General features: G+C 38.7%; 1 protein-coding gene across 2 annotated transcripts in view; it reads left to right on the top strand.

The window, feature by feature from the left end:
* Nucleotides 1-8453: 8453 nt before the first annotated feature.
* The window catches only part of FUT9 (fucosyltransferase 9), a 106804-nt gene continuing 87300 nt past the window's right edge, over nt 8454-27957 (top strand). The window contains exons 1-2 of one of the 2 annotated variants that reach the window (XR_010883901.1): nt 8537-8598; nt 12777-13172. Coding sequence is in view for 1 of the 2 variants with exons in the window: in XM_067294810.1 (XP_067150911.1) it covers nt 8454-8598 (145 nt within the window). In the remaining variant the exon portion in view is untranslated. Of the gene's footprint in view, nt 8599-12776; nt 13173-27957 lie in introns of those variants that run through there. The other variant, XM_067294810.1, reaches the window with a different exon arrangement.

The following is a 27957-nucleotide window of genomic DNA, read 5'->3' as shown; positions in this document are numbered from 1 at the left end:
GTTTTCTTCTTTTTTTAAGAATGTGTGATATAAGTAAAAAAAATGTAAAAAAATATAAGGCACCCTAAAGAAATTCTTTCAAACACCACACCATTATCTGAGCCAAAGAGGGACTTCAATACCTTGAGATACTCACCATTAGATCTAATATCCTCATTCACATTTAGTGTATGAAACACAAGGTTAAAAGGCAACTTGAACATGGTTCATAAGGACCTAGATGGGAGGATATTTGACATGTGGGACACTTTGACAGACAACAGCATAACAAGATTCAATTTCTGGATAAGCTAAAGACAAAAAAGTACAAATTAGGAAGAAGGTACAGTTTTTTAACAAGGGTAATTAATCATTGGTGCTGCTTACTAAGGGAAGCGGCAAATTAATCATAACTAAGTCCTTAATTCAACACTGAATGCCTTTTCAAAAGATACGATTCAGACAATAAATTCTGGTGCTAGATAGCAGAAGGGAAGAATAATTCCTTCTTGCAGAAGAACTAGTGGGTCAGATTGTCTGTCCTATGACACGCAGGCCTCCAGACTAGGTCAGCAGAGTCTCTTCTGGACCTTAAATGGATTCATCTATTCTTGGCAGCCTTTCGTGATTAACCGAAGACAGGCACAACCCATCAGATGTGCAGCATCCAGTCATTGAACTAAACATTCAGCAGCTATCTTTGGGGCAAATAGTTTGCCTTTTTTGTTCAGGAAAATTAATGACAGGTAATTATTATGGATCATTTTTATAACATCACATATCTGCATTGCTGCTTAATGAATATAAATGAAAACACTATCCCAGATTTCTCTCTCTTGTAAATTAGATAATAAACAGATCAGAGAAGAAGGAAAAAACAAACAACAATTATAATGTGAAAATTCTTTACATTTTGGCGTATGCAATGGCAATTCTGTTTTTTGCTTTTGTTTGTAATTCTTTTTATTTGCTTTCAATATCATTATTTCAAAATAAGTGGAGGTTTTAGATATACCAGAGACTGTATTCTTCATCAAGGATAATATAGATGATAAGATTAAATTTTTGTAACTGTTTTTTTCAGTGTTAAACAGATAAATAAATGTATGAATAAAAGTATGCCATTAATTTTGAAGGAGTTGCCATCATCAGCCATGAATTTACATCCCAGTTTGTACTCCTGTATAATTTCAGGGTAGTGTAAAAGACAGCTAGAAAGCCTTGACATAAAGCAAGCCAGTTTATATTGGACACCAGGTCTGAAATATTTCAACTCATTAAGAATGATCATAATTGAGACTATAGCAATTGAAAGAAGGGGAAGAGAAGTTTCATGTGCTAACTGAGTTGAAGCTACAAAAAAGCACATATTCATTGGTTTTTTCCCGTGAATAAAATTCCAAAGAGGAATTTATAGTTTATGTGAATTCAGACAGTAGCATCTAGACTATGATCTATTTGTAATAAGTTATTTAGTTAGACATTTAGAAAGAATACGACAGGACCTGATCTTGCCACCTGTTATTCATGCTATGAGTAGTCCCCATGCAGTCACGTGACTCAGATTCATCAGGCACTGTATTATAGATTCACTGTTACTCAAATAAAGACAAGATAATACACTGGAGGTGGGATAGGCGGATTGTATGCCTCTTTTTCCAAATACATCAGCTAGTTTAGCAAGAGATATTACCTCTCTCCACAGACATTGCTTCTTGCATATTCTTAGACTACTACAGCCATAACAACACTAATTACTCAAATTAGTACTTTTTTTTATTTTAAAAGATAAGATGTTTTGACTGAAATCTCAGTACTGACAAATCTTGTTAAACCAATTTATAGTGCTAATCAATGCCATGATTCATGCCACAGATTAAAGTAGTCCTTCTCACTGTAATCTGGAGTACTTAGATTAATCTTCTGGGTTTAGATTTAGTAATAGCTGCCAGGTTTTCAGAAAGTGTTTTCTCAAAATGTAAATTAAACTGGACTTTGTGAATATTGACATCCAGTGTGATTAATTGTGTTCTGAATGCACCAACAGAATTCTGCAGGTGGGTGTACTCAAAATATATTAATAGCTCTATGGATTTTACTCAAACCAGTGGAACTTTGTGGAAACAACTATAATTGCTGCCCTACTTCTTCTTCAATCTTATACCCTAACCAAACAGCTGAAAGTTTTCTGAGTGTACTTTCTTAGAAGTTTTGGTCTGTAAGCAGGCAAATGTATCTTGTGACTATTGTTTCTACAATGATTCATAAAGTATAAGAATGATATATGTTTTACTTTTAAACTCAGCCAGCATAAACAATTAGAAGTATTCTACTTGCACTGTAAATTTGTAAAAGAAGATGTGCAGATTAATTTATCATTAACTGGAATGAAAACCTTTGACTGTATACACACTTGAGGTGGAAATTTCCAAAACAGCAAGTGATACATCTCCTGCAGCCAGCATGAAGGCAGCTTCTCAAATCCCTATGCTTACTACCAACTTTGTCTTTGTCTGCATACACAAACTTTTCATGGCTCCTTCCCACTTTGTTGCATATTTTTCCAACATCAAAAGTTTGAGGCTTTTCACACCTCTGAGCCATCTAGCCTATGTGAATATGGGATTTGGAGCTGCCTACATTATCATTATTACTAGTCATTATTTGGAGCAGTACTGATGGACCAAGACTCCATTATCCTAGATACTGCAAAATGTCATAACGAAACATGGTCTGTGACCCCAAACAGCTTATGATCCTTCCAGACAAATGAATAAAAACAATGAATGTTACAGAGGAGCTCAAAACAAAGAGAGAGGTCTACAATTAATCACTAACAGTTGGAATGGATGCCAAAGACAAACACTCAGAGAGAATGGAGGATTAATTATCACGTGGATGAAAAGACTTTTAAAGCTTAATATGACCCTGAAAGGATACTGTAAAAAGGGTTACTATGGAGTTCAATATTTTGGTTTTCTCCATTAGTTCTATCTCATATATACAGAACCATGTTCCAAATAGAAAACATTCATTTTTCTAATTATAAGCTCTGCACACCCAGACTGGGCTCTAACATCAAAGGGGAGTATTTCTATTTCCCTCAATGCTAGCAGTAAAAACTGCCAGACGAGTTGGGTCCTCAGATATTTTCTTCCAGTAATGCGCTCAATAACATTTCTGATATTCAGCTGTCTGTATCAGCCTGAAATCAAGCTCTGCCTCCATTGCAGACTTCTGCTGGCATAGTTTTGTGAGCCACTGATACAGAAATGTGTTCCAGAAGAAGTTCCTATTAAAAACACACTTGCATAAAGAAAACAGAGCTTTTAGCTGTTTAGCTTGTTTAACCCAGAGGTAATCAGACTAAGTATGCAGTATATAGCTTTCAGAAGATGAGCTGTACCCTTACGGGGAAGGAATTGCTGCTATAGTACCCTAGTACAGGAATATCTCTAAATCATTCCTAGTGAAGAAATGGCCCTTAGTAAGCAATTCCAAATGATAGACAAAAAAGACTAGAGTTTGCAGCTTAGCTTTACTGACTTTGTAGCACTAGCCAATGTTCAAAAAAAAACAGTGCATTCTTTGTTTCCAAAATCACCAGATTTGATACTGAAATATTAAAGAAACAGATCTGTTGACATGTTTATGCTCCTTTTTTCTGCATTAAGCTTCAATTTAGTACACCGCTGCTGGAATAGATATGAAGTATCAACAATATAATACCGGTACACAAGACAGGAGTCAAGGCAGGAGAAATCCATAATTAGATTTTCCTCGGTACATCCATCTTCATTTATCCAAGAGACCAAAGTCATTATTATTTACTCAAGAATCTCCTTGGAGAGCAGAACTGTAAAGATTTACTGCATATTATGAGAATCTGTAAGTATTTTGAAGTTCTCCAGTTCAATTATTTGTCCCTTTTACATTTTATGAAAATAAGGAGAAAGTTATACCAACGTCTGCATATTTGGTTTCTGATGATATCTAACCTCTCCTAAATTGTTTCTCTAATGGAAAAGGGGTACCTGTATTCCATTTCTCCTCCCATACTTTTTCTCTTTCATCAGTAGCTGATATAAACTTAACAGTAAAGTTCTTCATTTAATTAGAGAAGCTGCACATTTCACAGCTGTCTGTTCAGTTCAGTGGAATCTGAGGCCTAGATTCAGCAAAGCATGCATCGCTTGTTCATCGTGGTATAAAAGCACCCTGGACCACTTCAGGCTCATCAGTCAAGTCCTTGCAGTATCCTGGCCTGCAAAAGCAAAACACTTTTCAGGATCAGTCCTATAAACTGTAGTGCATTTAATTTTTAATCTGATTGTCCTGCATAATATGAAACTGCTGTTTGGCAATAAAAATGGCACCATGCACACACACAAGCACAAAAAGGCTAATCTCGTTTACTATAGATTACATAATCTTTCTTTTTCCTTGATAAAACATATTGAGCAAATAAAATGTTCTGTGAATAAATCAAAGCTTTAATAAGGCATACTAGTTTAATTCCCACATAGAAGGTATTTTTAAAAGTAGAGGTTTTTTTCTTTTAAATAGAGGCATTAGAAGATGCTGCAAATGTGTCTAAGAATGGAAACAACCTCTCAGATATCAGAGTTAAACGTGTTGAATCTACCACGAAAAAGTAAAAACTAAGAATGAATTCAGATTCAAACATCAGCAGTATTTTATGTTATTTTTTAATCTTACTCATATCCCAAGCCTGAGCCTGGGGTTGGAACCTCACTGCACAAATGTGGTTCCTGTCCGGATCTAGCATCCTATTCCCCATCCCACAGCCACGAAAACTGCAATGGGCCACTGCTCTCTTCAAGGTCATTAAGGCTCATTGCACAGCAACAGGTACCAGCATTAGTCAATGCAGTTGCAGGATAAGGGCCAAGTTTAATAAGGCAAGCCATAACTAATGAATGTCACAAACAGTATGCCAAAGGATGATAGATTTTTAAATGATGCAGTTAAACCCAGGTCAACAATCAATTACAAATGGGAAAATGCACATAGGACTCCCATGAACATGAGTTCAGGGCCCTCTGAAATGAATGCAAATGAAAAGAGTGTCCCTGTTCCTGCAAACATAGGTATGTCTAACTTTATATAACTCACATGGGTGGAACAACGCACATTTTAGTAATGTATGCACATATTTACTAAGTGCTTAAATTTTTGCTGAGCTACATTATTAGTTTAAGACATACCTGACTTAAATGTCCAAACCATATTAAATAAGATATAAAATCTCATCTTTTTCGATAATTTTGGTAAATATCTACTTTGGGACTTTTTTTTTTTTAAATTTTGGTCTGTTTCTTTTGACCTTTAAAGTCCTACTTAAAACAATCAGTCTGTATCTATATTTCTTTATTTTTTTTTAAATTCTAGTAATGTCCAAGTGTTTTCCATTATATGAATGAGACCTTTTATCAAACTGTGCTCTCTGAAGATGGTTTGGAATCCTCAGAAAAAGAGATACAGCTATTTCCAGCCTAAGGTAGAAAGTTCAGCAGCTAGCTTTTGCAAAGGCAATTTATGTAGCAATGGTATAATCACAAAAGGCTAAATATTCTCCCCAATGAAAAAATTTTTTTTTTTCCTGTCATGAAAGGGATTTGTAAAAGAGATGCCGCCTCATATTCTAAGAACCCAGCAATGATATTGAAAAGTAAGGGTTAATGTTTGTATTCTTCATAAATGAAATGTTAATTTAATATGAAAAACAGTTTCTGAGAGCAAATCTTCAGTAAATCCTTGCTTGGAAAACAACAGCAATATGTAAAGCATACATATAAAGAACACACAAGAATCTGCAAGAGTTCAAACATAGCCCTGGAATTTCCTGAATAACTGACAAATTTCTGAAAAAATCATTTTGGTGAAGGAAAATGTTTCTATAGGCATATATGTGCTTGCTTTGACTCGGACTAAATTTGTGGTCGAAGTTAGGAAAGGGCTAAAGTCATTCACCTGAGAACACACAGTACCTCGGTGGTTCATTCCCTTTTCTGAATCTCAGAGACAAAGATCTTGACCCTCAGTCTCCCATTTTTCAGCAAGCACTCTAGCCACCAAGCTAGTATTTCACGGCTCTCAATTGCCCCTATTGGAGCCATTCATCATTAAATAGCCACTGAACTAGAGAATAGTCACTGAGCAAGAGAGGCAAAATATTAACTCTCTACAGTCCAATGTCTGTGACACTCACTTTAGGTAAGTTCTTGCTCAAAAATATAATTATCTATACAGAGCTCCAACAAGAGTGAGAAGCTTTTTTCCCCCCTGGTTTCCCTTCCATTCCCTGACTACTTGCATCTGTCTGTTAATAGCCATAACAGCATTTCTGGAGAAGGCGGGAGAGGGAGAGGCTGTGGTCTGAATCTAATGAAGGTCATGGGGAAAGGGGAAATAACTGAAACATGCAAATTAAAGGGGTGCCTAAATTGAAGTCTGGGCCTGAGACCAGAAGAGAGAAAAACACTGAAAGATTAATTTGGTGAGAATTTCCTTGTGAACAGCTATGGCTCAACATGAAGTCAAGTTCAGTTCCCAATGACTTTACAGATATCCAAATTTGGACCTAATTATTTTCCAGTGTTCCCTCTTCCCATTCTCTGACCTACTGTATTCAGTGGGTGCATGGCATGGTTGAACCTATAGAAACCAGAGGACATGCCCTAGCCAGGGACTGTAGCCTGCTTTCTAGCACACGCTTTTACCATTAACTGTAGGGAAGCAGAAGCAGGTCCCTCACTTCCTGTCTATGAAAAAGACGCACATCTTAATAATTTTTTCTTATTTTTTCCCCCCAGGGAGTTTTTACTAGCTTTGAAGAATAGCGGCACTCAGAAATACCTTCATGCCAGGAGTGAGCTCAGAGTGGTTTGAACCAGTTACCACCATGGTTATAGAAATATTCCTATTGTCTTCAGTGAACTTTGGGTCAGGCCTCTCTTTGGAATAAACCTGTTAGAAGACAGACCAATTCTTCAAGCGACTGGAGCCTTTACAGCAAATCAGCAGTTTGAAATGTGGAGCTATGTGGAAATCTACCCAATCTCTCTCTTCCCTGGCTTCACAAGTGGGAGCTGCTGATACCTGCACAGCTCTTGGTACAAGGCAGAGCAGAAGAGCATAGTAAGTTAATAAACCATAAGCAATTCAGAAACATCTAGGACAGAGACTCTGGCACTGGGGAATCATTTGTCTGCGCTGAGCATCTAGTAAATTGTTTACTTGGAGGACTGATGAGAGGCATATAGATGAACCTCTGAAACAACTGCTTGGCAGGTAAGGATACTAATGTACTCTAATAAATATTGCTGTGTTCTCATTATCACTGTATCTTTTCCCCAAATGTGCTTGCAGCAGTTTATCAACATTATATAATGTGGGGAGAGTTCAGAGCAAGGATAAAGAGTTGATAGCCAGCTTTTGGTGTGTTTGTTTATTTGACACACTTGATTTATAGTTCTCTTGTTCACACAATGCACTTTGAGCTGCTGTTTCTTTTATTTTTAATGTTAAAATAATTACTCTTGACCCGAAATAAACATTTGGAAAGCCCTTCAGTTTTCAGGAACAGGCTTGAAAGACTGCTTTTAAGAACTATTCTGGTGTACGACTTATTTCTCATGCAGTCAATAATTATTATACTTTGTATGTTTTGCTTGTTTACCACCTTTTTTTCCACAACTACCACAACTCGGTTTTGTGTTTTCCTGCCGGGTGGAAAAACAGAATGAAAAAAGGAAGAGATGGACAGGCACGATGAGCGATGCCCCCTTTTCCCTTCGGGGCGGCGGGGGGTGAAACGGGGGATCAGCGACCTTCTGCCCTTCAGAGGAGCCGAGCGCCCTTCCCGGCGGGGCCGGGGCGGCCGGGGCAGGGCGGGCGCGGGGCAGCAGCGCGCCCGCGCCCGCCGGCGCAGCCTGCGCGCCCGCCCCGGCCCCGGCCCCGGCCCCGGCCCCGGCTCCGGCCCCGGCTCCGGCTCCGGCCCCGGGCCGCCCCGGGGGGCTCCGGGGACACCGTGCAGCGGGCGGGGGAGGAAGGACAGCGCTCCCGGGCGGGGGGGAGGACGGGGGGGGGGGGCCGGGGCTCCGCGGCCGCGGGAGCGGACGGATGGAGGGGGAAGGGATGGAGGGACGAGGGATGAGCGATGGAGAGGTGAAGGATGGAGAGGTGAAGGATGGAGGGATGAGGGATGAAGGACAGGGGGAAGAGGGATGCAGGGGTGAAGGATGCAGGGGTGAGGCACGGAGGTGGAGGAGCGAGCGTCCGCGCTTCCCGGCTGCTCCCCCTCCCCTGCGCGCCGCCGCGCCGCTCCCCGCCCCCCCCCCCCCCCGCCGCCGCCGCCGCCGCCGCCGCCGCCGCCGCCGCGCGTGCCCGCGCCCGGGGCTGACTCTCGCTCGCATCCTCCGGCGGCGGCGGCGGCGGCGGCAGCGCCGGGGATGGGCAGCGAGAGCGCGCCCAGGAGCAGCCCGGGCTCCGCCGCTCCCCCCTGCTCCCGCGCCCGCTGCTGCTCCTGCCCCGCCGCCCCCCGCGCCCCGGGGGCAGCGCCGCCGCCGCACTACCAGCAGCCCACGCCTCGGAGGGGTGAGTCACCGCGCCCTGCCCCCCCCGCCCCAAAAAAGCACCTGCCGGGCCCGCCCCCCACCTCCCATCCCGGAGCGGCCCGCGGATGAGCGCGGCGGGGGAGGCGCGGGGGGAGGCACCGCGCTCCCCCCCCGCCCCCGGGGAACGGAGGGTCCCGGGGCCAGGCCCGCGCCCCTCCCCCGGGCCACCGCCGCCCACTCCCACGGGGGTCTCGCCGGCGGGAAGGCGCACACACACGCACGCACACACGCGCACCGCCAGCCCCCTCCCCAAACGGGGCCGGGAGCCCCTGGCCCCCCCCCTCGGCGCACCCTCCCCGCGCTCCTCGCCCTGCCCGGGGCGGCTCGGGGGGAGGCGGCAGCGCCTGAACTTTTGTAAGGACCCTTTTAATGTCGGGGAGGGGGGCACCCAGCTCGGCAGAGTCGGCTGCGCCCCCGGGGTCGCCGCCGGGGTGCGGGGAGGGTCCCGGTCCCCCCCCCCGGGGCCGCGGCCGCCGGGCGCAGCGCAGCGCAGCGCAGCGCAGGGGAGCGCGGCCCTTCCCGCGGGGCAGCCGCGGCTCTGCGCAGCGAACGGGGCCGCGGCCGGGGCAGCGCTCGCCGCCCGGAGGGACTTTTCATACACCTCCCTCCCTCCCCAAATAAATACATTAAAGAGAGGCTCGGAGGGGGAGAAAAGAAGTCTGTGTCTGTTTTGCTTTCGCTGCACAGAGCAGCGAGTGCAAACGATAGGATGCTGGGGCTGGGAAGCGTTTGCTGGTTTTATGTGTCATGATGCACACGGTTGGTTTTAGGTAGTGTAGTAACTCTCTGTATCCCAATAGTTCCCTGGCGAAGGGTTGTTATGGCAGCAGCGCTTCCCCCTTCTTTTCTTTAGCATGGCTGGCTCACAGTAATGTTAAAGATCTGGAAATTGCTTTTTTTTTTTTAAAAAAAAAAAAAAAGAACAACCTCTTGCCTCTTTGCCAAATAGCCAACAAGTACGAATATAAGATTCACAGTAAATCTTCGCTCCCTTCTCCAGAAGCTGGTGCTGTGATAACACTTAAGACTGAAGGAGGCTGGGAGGAAACATGTCTTTTTCCTTTTTTTCCTACTTTTTGTTAATTTTTGTTGGAGTTTTTGGTTGGTTTTGCAGGGTTTTTTTCAAATGTTTCAATTGTACTTTTTTCTAGCATTCTGTCTCAGTTATAGAGGACTCCTTAGTTCTGCATTGCATTGGGTAGAGGGATTCTGGCAGTTCAGCACACAAATAATGTACAATATCTTGTAGATTTATAGATTTAGATTTAGAATTTCTGCACAGTTTGCTTGATGGTAAATTTTCTGTTTGTAATATAGAAAATAATTTGTGAAAGTCATCAGCAAGGTTTCATCATGTCTTAACTGCTGTAGGTGAAGAGACTGATGGTGGTGGTAGGCTGAAACAATAATATTTAAACACTATTATGGAAATAAGTTTCTCTATCACTAATAATAGAGTTCCTCTAATCACTAATACTCCAGTACCTCAGCTTGTTCTCTTTCAGACCACAAACAGTTATAAGGGAAATTCTGATTTCAGTTTAGTCAGTATTATTTTCTGAAAACAGTGTTTAAACCATGAAGCCTTTGATTAGGACGGGCTAGCTAGAGGTCTATATTATCTGTCAGTTTTTACTCTGCACTTGTGTAAGTACCTTTCTTTGACTTTGACTGGTGTCTGCTTGAGTAGAGGTTGAGCAGTAAATGGTAAGGACAGCAGGATTTGGTCCTTGGTCCTTGAAGCACTTGCATTTTTACTTCTGGAAGAATATTTACAGACTGATACTGATACTGCAGAATGAAATATTATTCAATTGTGATATCTTGTTTCCACTAGTACATTTTGAAATGTTTGCTTATCAGTAGGAAAGAGACACAAGTGTGTAACAGTGTGTTTAAGAACAAAAAAATGCTGTTCCATATGATTCACATGTTGAAACAGACTAGGTTCAGGCTAAATAGGTGAACTAAAATAATGTAAATGACCCATAAACAACTTTCATTGTTTATAATGAAAATAGAACAATCTTGTTATCCTGAAATTGGAATTGAACAATGATGTTAGAAGAGAGACGAGGAACACCAAGACATATTCTTTTAACTACAAACTAAACTCTTGAATAAACCACAGAAATTTCTGAGGGAATACAAGTGCATTTCTTGATATCACTATGGTCATGATTCTGATCCCAGTTAAACCAGTATGAGATTCTCTGCAGACATTATTGTGACCAAAACCAAAGACACATTTCTGCTAATCATCTTTGTGGAACGGGGATGTGAAAAGATCATTCATGTTTTTCCTTATTACTGTAGCTGGAAGGATTTATTTGGTGTCTTGTATGGAATATTCCAAGCCTTAACCATTCTGAGTTGGAGTCAAGCCTGCAGTTCTCACCTACTCCGACAGCTCAGCTGGAATAATTCATGTAAGAAAGAAAAATATGTGTATAGCTATGGTCTGTTTTATTGAGCCCTACTAGGTAAATAATAGTCATGTTTACTGGAAAAAGGGTTTGCCTTTGAATGATGCTTTCACAACTGATACCACTAAAATTTCATTTTAGGTTGTGGAAATTGCACGTTTCTTAAAATGGCATTATTTGTTTTATGGTTCAGATATGAAAGGACTAGCTGAATTTAATCAAGCTGGAGAGCAGATGTTTCCAACTTTAGTGATTTAAAAATATCCTTAGTGATTTTAAAATAACCTTAAACTGTAATGAAAAAAAGACAAATTTGGTCACTCTGAAAAGGGTTACAGCTGATGTTATTTGATACAAATTACAGATTGAACTTGTTTAACACTAGACCAAGATAAAACTGAAACAAGAAAGAAAGCTGTCAGAATTCAGTCTTTGTTGGAAAATACACAAGGAAAAACCTGAAAGAATATTGCAAAACTTATACAAAAAAGTTCTAACTTGAAGAGTCTGATCCAACCCTCATGGGAGTCCAATGGTAGAGTCCCACTGACTTCAGTAGGCATTAGGATCTGGACTGAATTCTAGAAGAAAGAATGGGTAAAGATAATCTAATTAGATACTACAAGAATTTTGACAGACAGTTACGAAAAAAACATATTGTAAATGTATGGTTTTTTTCAGTTAGAAGGAAGTCCTGGCTCCACTAAAAATGAATTGGAATTTTGCCATTGATTTCACTGGGGCCAAAATGTCGTTCTGAGAATTACAGTTCAAATGACTTTTCAAATACGTTGTGTGTTATATTTAATCTGGTTTTAATTTGTGTGATATTATACTAAAATGAGGTTACCTTTGCCGAGCTCAAGTTAGTAATTAGTTATTAGTGATCATTTTCCCTTTCCTTTTACATTTTTTTAAATGTCAGTTTTCTAGAAATGGCAAGAAATACAAAATAGTCTTCCTGTTAGAGTGCACTCATAAACTGAATAATTCAAGACCTGTACTGTGCCATTGTGCAAAATTTTAATATGATGCTGTCAAAGTAATAAAATAAGAAAATCAAATGTGACATCATAGAAGACAATGTATATAGCTGACATGACACCTGGATGTTTTAATTTCCCCACTTTATACTTAGTGGTTAATGAAAATAGACTTTTCTTTCTTTCCTCGGAGGAAGTTCATAATCCAATGCATTAAATGTTGAGAAAAGATGTTGTGTATATTTTCTTAAGAAGAGCTGTATCTCTGGTGAAGAGGAATGTAAAGGAAATGAAATAATAAAGGAGACTTCACTGGGAAACAAGGAAGTGAGTTAATTTGTAGCTAACAGGGAAAACTACTTTCAGAGATGTTTTCTAGAATATGTTAGACATGGTCTTGACAAAGGATGACAACAACAACAGTTTCTAACTAAGTATATATCTCTTCATTAAAAAAGGGCCCGAGGATATACTCTCCCCTCGCAAAAATTAGTATTCTAAGTGGTGTCTTTCTGCTGTTTTTCTACTAAATTAGGTATATTTAATGCTAACAAAAAGTGCTGGAATGGCAGAAATGGAAGCTCGGTCAATACTCACCATTTGTATAGCATGGAAAGACCCAGTGCAGGCACCCCATGCAGAGCTGCCAGCTCATCACAGCTTTGCTGGACACGGCCCAGGCATCGATAGAGGGCAGACGTTTGCTCACTGGCAACTTCCCGGTCCTTACGGGTCTTTTTGCTCTACAGGGTCAGCACGCTGAGGCAATTTGCCTGGAACTGGATCCCAGTGGGGACCTTGTTCGTCTCTGCCACTGCCGCCCAAAAAGACGCCAGCCCCGGTGGTGGCTCCGCGGGGGCTGGCCAGATCCTGACGGGGGCTCGGTACCCTCAGGACCGGTGCTTTCAAAAGTGCAGCGTGCGTTTCGAGATCCGCTCAGAAATGGAGTGAAATAACCAGTTCATTTCACACAGACCACAAACCAGCTTTCAGACGGCGATGATTTTCCATCACTACTGCATGTTGGCTGTATTTGAATCAGTGAACTAGAGGTGAAAGGCTCCAAAAATGTGATTACCAGTCCCCTGAGACATTTAGTCCTTCAAGGATGTCCTACTGGAAATATGTGATTGTATTTCACAAGCCTGAGCACAGCAAAATGAATTAATAACACACAAATATTTTCTGTTTGTTTTAAAAAAAGCTTTCACACTAAATACTTTTTTTTTTTAATTTTGTAAAGAGGCTGTTAATTGCATCTTGTGAGATGTTTGGTCCTGGAATACAGATTTAATCCATAAACAAACAGTCTCATTTATAGTTCTTTAACACACAATGCTACATTTTTGATCTGATAGTAGACGATGGTTTAACCATGCACAGCAAGCAATAGCTAGCTAAAATTGAGACATTCCAATACTAATTTTTTTTCCTCTTAACATCTATCACTCAATGTCAGTGACAGAAAATGTCAGAAAACAAATGAAATAAATAACAGATAAAAATCAATTATTTGTAATAGATTTTCTGTATAACAAATTACTTTATTTAACTTAACTCTATTACTCTTTTAAAATAAATATACTTAAAATTAAAACTGTAATTGTGATTGTCTGCTACTACAACCTAAACCTACTATGACCTATTATCTTCATTTAAACTGAATAAAAACAGCATCTAAAAGTATGTTTCCTTTTGAAACTTTAAAGTAAGTAAAACTACTGAACTAGGAGAAGTCACCAACTGAACAATGTGATAATCCAGCTGTTCATAAGTCTAGTGTTTTTTCCGCAGGTGTCTTCTTCCTTCTGGTATATCCATGACAGCAGCTACAGTAGTTTCAAATGAAGAAAATATTTCAGAGCTGAAACTGCAGAAAAACCCCTTTCCCCCTTTCCAACAGAAGACTAGAAATGAGAGAATAGAAATGAGAGGCTGAGATCTATTAGGTCTAAACTTTAAAGGACGAAATGAGCAAATAACAACCGGTTCCCTTAAAACAATTTCTGTTGCTTAGCAAATGAATTGGCTTTTTTTAATACAGAATGTATTTTATAAATTTTATATTTATCTAGCACCTTTATTATTGTTCTATGTAATCTATAAAATACTTTTTTCACTTTAATTCTATTTCCTCTTAAATCTATTAAATCTTTAAATCTATTTCCATCCCAAAGCATCATGATAACTTTAAAACATTAAACATCATTCATCATTTTAGAAGACACAAATTAAAAATCTGAACAAATTACATAGATGTAGACTTTGCGATTTGCAAAAAGTAGTATTAAATTTTGTATAAAGCTTATATTTCATTGTTGATTCATATGCTTTAATGTTAATAATGAATGGCACTTAAATATTCTTTAAGAAAATAGAAGCATAAATGCAGTCCAAGATTAATAACAGTCATTTCGTACATGATGTTCTTCTTATTGATTTAAACTATGATTAAAGTTGGTGATTTTTAAACTACTTTGCTACTACTTTTTGAAAACTACTTTGATTTAAATATGCCCATACTTAGAATAAAGTGTATGCTAAGTGTCTTGTTTACCTTTTTGTGTAGCTTTCCTCACAGTCCCTCCTCCAGCTCTTCTCACCCATTTTGTAGATGGAGACACTGGGTAGGAGTTCAAAATGTTTTTAATTATCTTCTAAAAAATTAAGCAGCATTAACTCCATGTATGTTCTAAGGCTATCTTCAGATGAGTCACCACATTTTAGGAAGTCATGTACCTACAGCAGTACCAAGAACACATTATTAACTGAGGACAGATGGATGCAGGTGGCGAGTAGACCATGCCGGACACCATAAGGTGAAGCCAGCTCATAAAGGCTCAAGAGCAGATTCCTGCACTTATCAGGGTGACATTTCATAGGTTTCTGATATACAGAAATTGTCTCCTTTCTGAACTGAAATAAAACCCACTTATTTAGAAGTCCTCAGAAAACAAAATTTCTTCCCCAGATTGCTTTAGATTAACTGAAATGTTCAACTCAGGCTTCAAAAATATTGCAATACATATCCTAACAAATTAGAAACCATTAGAATATTTATTTCTGAGGTTTTGTTTCAAATCAATACTTCAGCAAAGTTAACTCAATTTCCTGAAGCATGGTGATTTCGGTGGAACTGCAGATTCTGACAGAATAGGGTTTTAGTGAAGTTCCTTCAATTGCTTCAATTATAAAGACAGAAAGACCTTCCTTAAGGTTATGCTAATTGAAGGCAATAATCCTGAAATCATTTGTGTATATGCAGAGTTTTCTGAAGGTGCACATTCTAGTAAATCAACTGATTGTGTACATCAAATTACTCTTGTGACAAGTACTCTGACTCTAGCAGACTTAGGTCCTTGATATTTTTTGGCAAAGCAGTGAAAGTCTTGGCTTAGAGGGAAAGGATTATGGGAAATCATGAACTTTTGAAATTAAGGATTTGAAATGGGAAATATGTTGTGGTCACTACTACTGAATATTGCATTTAAATGGAATAGGAGGACATGCAATTACACTTAGAAAGTAAACAAGGAATTATTATTGCCTGTACGGTTATACTTGGAATAAAATTTATCAGCTAAATAACTGAAGCTATCAATCTAGGCTATACTGATTTTAAGATTTATTTTATCTGGCAATACAAGATTTTCACAAACTAGCTGCTTAAAACTATTATACAGCAGTTCTAAATACCCATAGTTTAAAGGCCAACATTTAAGCATAAAAAAAGTAAGCTTGCTCTGACACGAATGCTAATTAGTTTCTTGCAAACTACCAGACTTAAAAAAGAGTTTTTAAACAACACTGTTTAACTGAATGGAGAAAGAAAATGGGATAATCTTCAGCAAATGACATTTGGAGCATAACAAACTTGCTAATTCTAAAACTTGTAATAATTAGGCGTGTTGTGAATGAAAATGCTTGTCCCAAGCAGCATTTGCCTCAACCACCGATGCTAAGAGACAGCTGATGTCCTAAATTGAATATTATAGCTTGTTTTAGAGTTGTAAAAGTGAGGAGGTCAGGAAAGGAATCAAACTTTGCTTGCTGGAGGTTCTCCATGCCTCTTCTATAGCTGCTTATTTGCTACCCTTGCTGAGTAATATGTGTGGGGAGCAAAGGAATGGTCAGCTGCTTCCACAATAAAGCTTTCCAGGGAAGACTGCTGAAATTCCCCATTACTTGACCTCTCTGAACCTGAATGTATTATACATATCTTTCTGCACTCTCTTCCTTCTCTCTATGCCTGCTGGGTCTCCAGCACTGGCTCTCATGTTGGCTTGCAGAAAGCATTCGAGATTCTAAACAAAGAATTGGGAAGAAACATTTTTAAGGCAAAAGCAATAATAAGATAATTTCAAAGTAACATTTCAAATATTTTGACAGTTAGAACACTCAGAGCAAGATAAAATGTACTTATCTAAGGTCCCATTGAGATGAAGAGTCCACTTTCCAAAGGTGCCCTAGGGTAGGGAAGTGCAAGCAGCTGAGACTATTTGTATTGTTAAAGCAATCATAACAAGAAAACATTATCAACAATAATTACATCTGGTTTTAGCTCTTTCCAGAGAAGGCAGTTCAAGTCTAATAGTCTAATAGTCATTGTGAAAGAATTCCAAACTGATTGCACATTGGAGCTAAACAGAGAAGTGCTGCAAAGAAATTTGGGGCTGTGAGTTTTTACACAACTGACAGTACTTGGCTTACCACTGGGAGTAATTTAATTTCATGTAATGACTGAAATAAATAGTAAAATGATTTGTATGTGCCTGTATGCAGAAACCACAGTATGAATGAGTCATGTTCAATTCAGTGTAAGGAAAAGAGTAGTTGCTGAAGCCTATGAAGTAAATCAGTGGATAACCAAAGAAGATACCAGCACAGTTAATTTTTGCACATTTCCAAGATGTGATTATGAAATATAGAGACATATGCCATTAGAAGTGAAACCTGAAACTTGGAGACTACCTGTTATTAAAATAGGTTCCTTCATCCCACAACATCCACTTTTTGACACTTCCAAATAAGCCTAAATTTAATTAGACTGCACATCACCACATTCCTCTCAGTCTTGTTATGAGGCAAAAAAGACGAGCTGAAGAGATAACTCACTCTCTCAAATAATGATTTTGCTACCATATTTGTACACAACGTTAATCACTGGGGAACAAAAATCTGTTTTCCCTTAAACCTAAGAGGTACACAGAAAAATGAATGATGAATAATCTGTGATGCTTTCTTCCTTCCTTTGTTTCTTTTATGCCTCAGATTCATTTTACTGCTGTTCTGTATTTCCATCTTTTCCTTCGCACGATTTCCCAAATTGTCACTTCTTCTTTAATTATAGAAAAGTCATTTTATTTGTCCCAGAAAAAGAGGGAATTTAAAGTTTTCACTAACAATTATCTGTGATGATTGAGGTCAAAATCCACACAGAGAGTTATAGCTAAATCCATTAAGAGTTTTAGACAGAAAAAAATGTGACTTGGATGTATCTGTCTATATTAGCAAGTAATTCAGCACAATAGGTGCAGATCAGTAGATCAAAGCAGCTTGTGCTGAGGTCCCTATATTTAAAGTATATGTGATTAGTGTGTTTTACCTTGGACTAGATTTAGTTTGGTTTCTTGGACCAAATGTTACTACCCTGCATATAGTCTGAAGCTGTTCAAAGGACTAATTAGTTCAGACCTTTTTTGTCCCCATTGAAGGTTGGAGTACGTTTGGTACAGACTGTAAGCAGAGCTCCCAATTTAGCTGCCTTCAAAATAAATGTAGTTCAGACTCACCAAGAGTGGTCTGCAAACCAGACCAATGTACAGTAATTGAGATTCACTTCAAAGCCACACTACTGCTCCAACTTGAAATGACAGTGTAGTTTCCTAGGGTCTGAACAGCAAACCTTGCTTTGCTGTCACCTTGCCATGGAGTTGCCTAATTCCTAATTCAAATTTAGTCTTAAAGCTTTATTTGTATGAATCCCCAGGACTATCAAGGACTATTTAAATCTTTTCATCTTGCCAGTTCATGGAGTAAGAATTGCAACCAGGTACCCTGTCCCAGGGCAATTGCTTCAGGCACTAGGTAAAGAGTCATTCACCCCTTCTGTGTGGGCAACTAAATCTTAAATTCTTCCATTCTGACCATGTAGTGTCATGGCTCTGACAGGTGTGGCAAATGTCTTATTTCTGAATAGTGTCTGGGAGTAATAGGCTGCAATTCTACAGCCAGAGCAGAGAACTGGCAAAACTGAATTTAGGCTTCTGACATTTTGGACAACTAATCTAATCACAGTTATTAGTGGAGCACCAACATATCCCCTTTGCCTGTATCTTAAAAGAAAAGCATTATTCTATTTCTGTTTGTCCTCCATTCAGTTTTGAAAAAAAAAGGGAAAGTATTTTATGTCTGCTTTGGTAGCAGGATCTGAATCCCAGATGGATGGATGCACTTCCTTAAAATCCTAAGCAAGATACTGAACTTCTGGCTTGGAGGAATTTAAAACAGGCTTTGTGATTAGCATTCCCCTCTGCACCTAACCACCCATTCAGTGTCCTGGCTTTACATGATGCTCTGCTGTGTGCAGGGTGACCACAACCCAGTCTGAGCCATTTAACTTCCCGGGCAATTGTGTGCAGATCTTAAACACTTAAATATGGATGCTTTATCTCGTGGGGGGAAAGGACATCAAAAGTGAAGTAAAGAATTGCTCTGCATTTTAGTCACCAAACTTATTTTTGGATGCAATCCCCAGGCATTGCGGTGCCTAACCAACAGATACGCTGTTTATAGAGACATGTTTTCCAGCCCTGAGTTAGGCACATAGGCTCCCCATACAAAGTGTAGGAAGACACACCAGAGTGGGATTCAGAGCAATCAGCACGCTGAAGGCAGGTAACTAGAAGGAAGTACAATGGATCAGTAGTAAACCTACAACTTACACCTTCAAGTCGTCTACTTTCAGCAGTGGGGAAGGTGTCTACTGTCCCCTGAAAGTAAGCACATAAGCTAGGCCTGCCTCTTCGTCAAAATAATTCGAACAAGCTGCTAATTAATACCCAAGTATCCAGGAATTAGTGCATTTACCGTTTAGGTGGATGACCTTTTAAAAAACATACCCACACTTTGAGCTGGAAAAAGAATTTCACTCATGGGCTCTTTCAGGCCAGAAGTGTGCCCTAACTACTGACTGAATGGTTATTTGGAAATGAAATGAGTGACTTTCTCATCTTGAAACTTTGTCAATTTGTATAATTGATTAAATAGCTAATGGAGGAACAATTTAAACCTGACCCCCTTGCTTCACAGAAGAGTGGACTAAGCATTGGCCTGTGGAGTCAATTGCTTGCTTTTTGGCTGAATAATTATTTAAAAGAAAACTGAACAGTTCCAAGAGGGGGAAATGAGAAAGTTGTCTGCCTAAATAGCAAGTACTTTCTGGTTAATGGGATTCTCTAGGGATACAAAGGGTCTCAATTCTAATACTTTCTATAAATCAAATTCAGGGGGGTTGTCTGTCTCCTAAGTGAGAATTTCATTAACCCGTGTTTCAGAAAGTCTTTCTTCCTGCTTCTTATTTTTATTTTATGCATGTGTGATGTCTGATTTGGCAGGAATGTTCTCAGAAAGTTTATTGGTGTTCACTGCAGGGTAAGACTGCTGTCATTTGTGAGTGAGTGGGAGCTCTGAGCGCCTCGGCAGTGTCAGGGCTTGAGTGATTTAGTGCATGAGCTCCACAGTGCTTGGAGACATTGAGCTGCAGTTGCATGAGGGCTGTAAGACATAAGTGGTGTCTAAACACTCATCTTAACACTGTCCGACATGGCAACTATATCCTTTGGTAGACTTTACCTTTATACTTGATTTAAAAAATAGGGGAGTTAAAAAGCAAAGTTTAGGAGCCTTTAGAACTACAGAGAGGTACTAATAATAGAAACCATAAGTAAATTTAATGTTTTATAAAAAGCGTTTAGTTGTCAGTTTGGAAAATTGAAGAACTCTCTTCTTTCATATAATAGATATAGCGCAGTAAGCAATAATGCAGCTTTCCCACAGTTCTTCACCACTTGTTGTTACACTTCACTACTCCATTTGTTGTGAGAAGATGTTTAAGTCTATGGCAAAACCATAAAATAAGTTAATATCCAAGGAGTAGAAGAATGTGTCAGTTCAGGGAATTATACCTTGGGTGAAGGTAAATATATACCACTTTCCCACAAATACTCATTTCTGACAGACCATTTACTGAAAAGGATCTGTCCTTTACCCCTTTTTATTTAAGTTTTTTAAGTCTTCATGGCAGGAACCTTTTATCATGTTTGTTCCTCTATCCTTGAAAGCCAGTATGTACTAACATGATAACTCAACTTAATCTAATCCAGCTTTTACACCTTATTTTACAAAGCAAACCTTTACAAAGGTTTCTCTAGCATTAAAAACTCTTGCTGGAATCTTTAAAATCTGATTTATTTTTGTTGAATTAGGCATTCATGCTTCCTAATGCTTCTTGAGCCATTATCAAATCTTAGATATGATTCAAGTGAAAGCCCTAATGTTTGTGGTAAGACTTTTATGGTAGATATAATGGAAGAGAACAAATCTTTGGAATTTACTACTCCCTGTTTAGACTGAAACCTTTCTGAAGGAGGACTAAGGACTACACCATTAGAATTTTCCAGATAAATATGTAGTTACTGGCTGCAAACCTGCTAAAGGTAGTAGGCTGTATTCCACCATCAACATTTTAAGACCATTCCCAACCCTAAGAAAAATGTTTTCATAGGAAAGTTTTATCTTAATTGTAACAAGTTGGAAATGATCCTTTTTCTAACTATACAGTGGAGTTTCATATTTGCACATATAATTCCTATTGAAAGATTACCCTACAATTCTTTGATAGACCTGTATTGACTTGGATTCGTCCCAGACTTCCAGTCCAGTGACTAGAATATAGCCATACCATAAGGTACTGTGGTACCTTAATCTTACAAATTACTCATGGGCTTATGTCTCTTTTGGAGACCTAGAAAGGCTAGCTTTTCCTTCTGAAACATAGACATGCCAGAGCTACCACTGTTTGGTGTTAGAGTCAAATCCTCAGCTACTGATCAGTTACACATTAATACGTCTGGGAATATCCCCTCTAAATATTTGCATTTTGAAATCCCTGAGTTTTCTTTGAAGTCAGTGAGTGAAACTAGAGATTTGCCTCTGATGATTGTTATGCATTTAGCTAATTTAAAAGCCAGGCAACCTTCTTTGTGAAGCCATCTAAAATTTTAGATTTGAGTACAAATATGACAGTATATTTTATTTTATGTACTTATTCTTTTTTTGCCATGAATAATTTGCATCTTTTCATCTCTCACCTTCTTCCATATTTTCCCATCTTCTTTAGCAGTATTTTATCACTCAGAATCATGATTCTACTTTTAACACTGTAATCAACCCAAAGCAGTAAGCCTGGAGACATTCAAAATGTATTCATGAGTGGGTTTCATCTCACCTAACTTTAGCCATCAAAAACTAAGCTTACTTTCAAAGTTTTCCCTGTAGTTGGTAGGGAGGGAAAGACATCTCCAGAGAGCAATTCATTGCCCTTTCTGGGCCCCTCTCTTAGGATGGGATGAATCATCCTCTGAAAGTACTTGTCCCTCTCTGCTGACTATGAGGGAGCTTCAGTGAGTAGCATGGCACATATGTCTAACTTTTTTTTAATGTGGTTTATTATGTAAGGCTATCAATTATTTTTCTACAGGATTTTCAGTTTCCAAGATCATCACCTGTGGTTGGTTAGGGCTATGTCTAGAGAGTAGGTATGGAGCCAAATGCGCTTGCTGTGCTACTCTTGTAATTGGGAAAGTTGGGGAGTATGGTACAGAGAGATACTGGAGCTGGCAGCACAGCAGTCATTGCAGGGCTAGAAGCAGCTGAGCCATGTTCATGCAACACTGCACACTGAGCTAAGGAGCTCTGCCGAAAACAGCTCAGTTCACTGACACAGTACCTCAATTTATATGACATTTATTTATAGAAAATAGACCAGCAGAATATTCTATACATTTATCAAGCTCTTGTAAACTACTTCCAGTTTCTTACTTAGTTTTGAACAGACTATTCCAAAAATTTAGCTATTTTTTAGAGATATCTTGTACAAGCTGTTTTCTGTTACAGAATGTATGTTCCCCTGAAAAACAGCATGATCACTCATTTTGTCCTACCATTTCTAAATGTATGTACCTCTATATCAAGGAATGTGCCAATGTGGGGAAAACTGAAAACATCGTGATACTCAGTGCTGTATTAGGGCTTATATTAATGCAACTTAATTTAATTATGGAAAAGTCCTTTCATTCCTGTGACTGAATACAAACTGAATACTAATAGGTAAGTGCATACCATTAATTAGTGCAAAAATTTAAAGGGTACACAACCTAAATTTGTCAACAAATGTTCACAGCACTGTTCAAAAATTTTCCAAAGCTGATCATCAATACCTCTTTATGAGAACTGCAAGGCTATAGAGGATATAACTGCAGTCTTCTCTGAAAGCCTTCAAAGCAAGTCTGAACCTCTGCGTAGTTATTATCATTTTGCCAGCAGAGTAGGTGTCATTTAAACTAGACTCTGAAATATTAGCGCTACAGACTGTCATGTAAGAGCTTCCTCTCGCCAAAGGAAATGTTCTTTACACTGGGATGGACACTGTTACCCATTTTGGTTTACTACTCTTTTTCACTGGGATGACTGTTTCTTTCACCTGGAAGTCCTCTAGTTTGGGAAGTTATCACAATCTATGTGAAAGGAAATCCTAGGCCAATTAAATATAAGGCTCAACTAACTTCATTACTGTCACTCTGGGCAGAGGTAAGTTGTGAGCCGATCCATTGGGAGGGAATCCCTGGTGAATTCACAGGATTCCCTACGGAACCCTGTGAACTGTCAAAACAGCATAAGCTTTTGAGCTTTTTCTACTCTTCAAAATTTTAGCATTGCTGCAAGAGAAGAGCATGGAGTAAACAGGTTTGAGATCCTGCTCTGTATTCTTGGAGTAGAAACTTGAACTCAATTCTTTCATATGCACACAGGAGTTCCCTATGGACTTCTGGGCTAAATGTATCAAGACAAAAAGAGAAGGCACAAAAACTGGCTTTATAGCAGTGATATCTTTGAATTTGCTATACTATTTTATAGATTTACTGCTTAATTTCCCTACTGTTTAGGGGCCCATGAAAAGGCTGGTGTTGCCCAATCTCATTATTTTAGCATATGTACTGTGAACTTTTTCTTGTAAAGCCCTAATTCAGAAAATTGGGATATTGCATGAAAATCTCAAATGTCACTGGACAGAAGAAAAGAGGAAGGTAGGAACATACCACTGTTCATGCAAAATCTTCTTCAGCTTCTTACCCTGTTAAAATTTCTTACCTTATTAAATATTATTATCCTCTCAGTTCTACAACCTATTAACATTGTTTTAAGTGTTTGAGCTAGACTGGATCTTTTAGATTGAAATAAATTATGAATAAATTGTGAGTAAATTTTATGATCATACAGTCATGTAAGCAGCTGAACTGCTGGACTGCACAAGTTTTAACTTCCAGCCATAGGAGTGATGAGGAAAGATGGAAGTTAACCATACCTGTAGCTGGAGCTGTAGGGTGATGTTTCCAAAGGCTAAGTTTCTAGATATGACTGTAGACCATAGCTTGAAAATATGTCCCATAACAGAAAAATGGAAAGCACATTTAAAATGCCTTCACATATCTTTCTTTTTTAATCACATAATTTTTAAATCCATCTCATGTTTGGCTTGAGTTACCATATCTGAGCTCTTTTGTTGGCAGTTCTACAAAATGTTCTATACCACTGGGGCAGTTAAGATGGAGCCTGGAGAGCAACAATGTTTTTGAATGAATCCACTGAAGTTGGATAAATGTGTGCTTTAAAAATGGAGCAGAAGTTTTTGTTTGTTTTTTTTTTTACACATACTAATCATAGAATTTGACAATGCTCTAATTATTTTTTTTCTCACCTCTTTTGAGAAGCATGAAGTTGTGCAGAAATAAATGCAGCTTTTGGCTTACAGAATCTTTATTTCTTGTGAAAAAAGACAATGCCAGTAGGACTACAACTGATCCAATTCTATACGGAATAGTTTCCACAGGGTAGCTGTTAGGAACTTGTCTTTTTGAGATATAAATTGAACTAACTCAACTCTGATGAATATATACTTATACAGGTAGTACTACTGACATCAGTGTGACTACTCACCAGGAGAAATACAAATCAGGATAAGCAGAGAACAAAACTGGGCCCTGAGCCACAATCAGCATGGAAACCTCTGATGCTATAATTATGATCTTTTGCAAAGTAGTACTCATCTAAATTGCTCACATTGCTTCTTGCCTAAAGTTAAGCCTTACACTTAAATCTTTGGTTAGTCTGCATGTCCTTCTGTTATGGGAGAGGATGTGGGGAACTGGTCCCACTGACTCATTATGATTTGATGCCATGAGCAGCAGCTTTCCCAGAGCAGCTGCTTTTTCTGACAAACATAATGCTCTACACTAGGCCTTTGATTTTCTGCATATTTTACTGGCTCATTAGGTCTTGCTCTTTGTATATTATTGATTCACTCATTGTACTTGTTCTACTGTATGTTCCCAGAAGGTCAAGTATTTTCATCTGTGTTCTCTATTTTGATTTTACAAAAGTTACCAAAAGTTTTAGTATGCGCCAGTGGAAGCAGGTTTAAGTTATAGCTGATGATAATAATAGGAGAAAGGGGTGTGAATCAGTGGGTGCTCAACTGTTATGAAAATAACAAATGCAAAAAATTATGGGGTCCCCAGAATGCTAGAGGTGTACACTTTTCTACTGCGGTTTTTGAGAGTTAAATCAGTATTATGAACAGCTAGAGGTCTGCATATGAGCACATGCCACTTATTGGAGATTGCTCTTCTGACTATCACTTTCACTTGGCAAGTGGTCAAGTCCCTAGCTGTGTACTGCCAGCATTCATTCTGAGCCTTCCATATGGACAGAGAAGGTATTGTTTAATATCTTCTCTATCTGACAATTTCCCACTTTCACAGGAGAGGTTCTTGTTTGAGTTTAGCCCAGGAAAAAAGAGGTATCAGTATTTCTATCACTTATGCTTCGTATTTACCAAATCAGCTCTTTAGCATTAATCTCAATGGATTGTATCTGAGTTTTAGCTTTATGTGATTTTTACTGTTTTAGGAATGAGACACTGCATAACCATTTTCATATTGTTATTTTTTTACCACAACTGTGATGTAATGTTTTAAAAATATTAGAAATTAATGATATTTCCATATTTTACTGGGTATAATACCCATAAGCAGCAATCACTTGCATTTTGAATTTATTCTCATAGTACTTTCTAAACCATGGTATTCTAAAAACTGATGAATCAGTGATTTCATGAGTATATGAAATATGAGAATTTGTTCATTTCTGGTATTCTTATCAAAACTTTTGCTTTGTCATATTTTGTTTGGATTACAGGATTTTAGGTCACACTATAGGACTATATTAGAATTTTTTATAGTTTTTTTTGATATAGTCTTCTTTAAAATAGGCTTTGGTTCTCAGACTCTTTTTTTTTTTTTTTTAGCAAATCATTCTATAAAGTAGAATATAAATCCCAGTTTATATATGATATATTTAATGGGAGACCTAACCAGTTTCTGGTCCAACAATGTATTCCGTTATGATTCAAGGGTCCCTGTGCTCTTGTCCAATTATATCTATTGAAGGCTCATCACTTTATGCAGACAAATACAGATTTCACCTTTTTATCTCTGGTACCAGAATGAGAAGATCCTTGGAGAACTTTGAGCATTGAGTTATCGTCCTTGTGTGAGCTTATTGTGATAAGATGCCACTGGAAGAGTATTAATTCTGGAAATCAGACTTCAGAGTAACTGAAATAAAGAATCGTCAGTTTCAATGCATATTTTGAAAGGTTTTCTCTTCTTAAATGCTAGTTTTGGTTTGCAGTTAACATAATTTTGCTCTGGACATTGGAATATAGTATTACGGGAATCACATTTTGCTTTGCTCTACTTGTTACTTCAATTAAGTATTCTTCCATTTAGGGAGCTTTACAAACATGTAGAATAAGTACCAGGCCTCCAGGTGATATCTTCATGGGGTAATTCCTTGCTCTGTGTAACCTAGCTGCCCTATGGAGAGTTGAGGATCCAGAGAAAGAGACAGTCCTTGATGTCCCAAAGCTTTGAAGGTGGCAGTGCTAGGTCACAGCAGCCAGCACGGCTCCTCTGGGTGCTATCGAGGGCTCGTCGCAGGCACCCATCAGCTGGGGCAGCTGTCATGAAGGACTCACCACAGAGAGATTAGCTTCACAGCCCTTCTGCTAAGCTCCCAAAATAGTCTTGGAAGATGCAGGATAAAAGATCTGCTTCTTCGCAGGGACCATAGAACCAACCTTTGTAAATATGCTAGTTTTCAAAGGGAATGACAAGACTGCTGTAACTCCTGTCCTCCAAGAAAAATTGACCATCTGTTGTTCAGGCCTGTGGCATAAAATCTCTTTCTGCACTATTTTCTAATGAAGGAAATTCCTTTTTTTTTCTCTCAAAACAAAACAAAATGAAACAACCCCCCCCCCTCCAAGTTCTAGCCAAAATATTCCACAATTAGCTATACACTGTCTAAGGGGGCTTAAATGTTGCATTGACTGTGATTTGATTTCAGTATATTATAGTCATAGAATAGTTATCAGTCCCTTCTCCAAAACTTGGTAAATCTTGGTGAAAGGGATAAATTTCAGTCCTTGGAAATTATAATTATTTTCATGAATGTGTCAAGATGTGTTAATTGGATCAAAAATATAGTTTTCCATCATATAACTGTGTAGTGAGAGTGCTACAGGAAACTGAATTATGCTGAATATAAATGTTTTTACTGTAAATAATGTGAAACCTTACTCATAAGTAAATAGATCTTTAATGCTAATTATAGAAAATTGTTTGGTTATGGTCAGCATAATCTAGTTTTTTAACAGCACTTCAAATTTATTCTGGATTTGATTCTTACTGTCTGTTCCCAGCATCAATCATTTTTATTTCTTTAAGTGATTAACTCAGTTCAACATATATTTTGGGGGATAGTATAAAACATTCTTGCTGTGACACTAAATGTAAGCCCTCTGTTTTCTGGGTGAAATTAATTCACTAATAATTAAGAATCCATTTTTTACTCTTAACTTTAGATCTTTCTTATTTATACAAATAGACTCATTAAAACACAATTTCTTACAGAGTTCTTTTGGATGGAGATAATTTATGCTGCTATTCACAGAGGCTGTTTTCCAAGACCTTTAAACTGCACTGACCAGTATAGAAGAAAAGCAAATACAGCTTCAAAGTTTCAAAGAGTGGAAGTTTCCCTACCCCCATGTATCCTGAATATGGCTTCATGAGGGAGGTTTGTCGGGGTGGGGTTTTTTGTGTGTGTAAGGAACAGACTTTGTAGAGGAGAAAGTTTAAAAAGAAATTTAAAATGTGACTTTCCATTTTCCAGAGCTTTGAAAATACTGTCCTGGACTCCTAAAATTTTACTATAATTTTATGATAACAAGTATGTCTGATCTTCCTTTTTTCTCCGAAAGGCAACATTTCCCTGTGAATCCAACGTGATGATGGTTTGGTTTGGTTTGGTTTGGTTTGGTTTGGTTTGGTTTGGTTTGGTTTGGTTTGGTTTGGTCTGGCTTTTTAAGAAGATTTAGAGAAACTCAGTTAATGAATGGCAACATTATGTCCAAAAGAATGTGCCTCTTTATGATTAAAGATTTTTATTACTAAGAAATTAAATAAACTTCTCATTCAAAGTGGATAATTTAATGATCTTTCAGTGTTGTGCTAAGATGAAGGGATA

This window comes from Apteryx mantelli, chromosome 3 (genome assembly GCF_036417845.1).
Source record: "Apteryx mantelli isolate bAptMan1 chromosome 3, bAptMan1.hap1, whole genome shotgun sequence".
Lineage (NCBI taxonomy): Eukaryota > Metazoa > Chordata > Aves > Apterygiformes > Apterygidae > Apteryx > Apteryx mantelli.
Note: the sequence above shows the minus strand (reverse complement) of the source record. Positions and strands in the feature narration are given on the sequence as shown.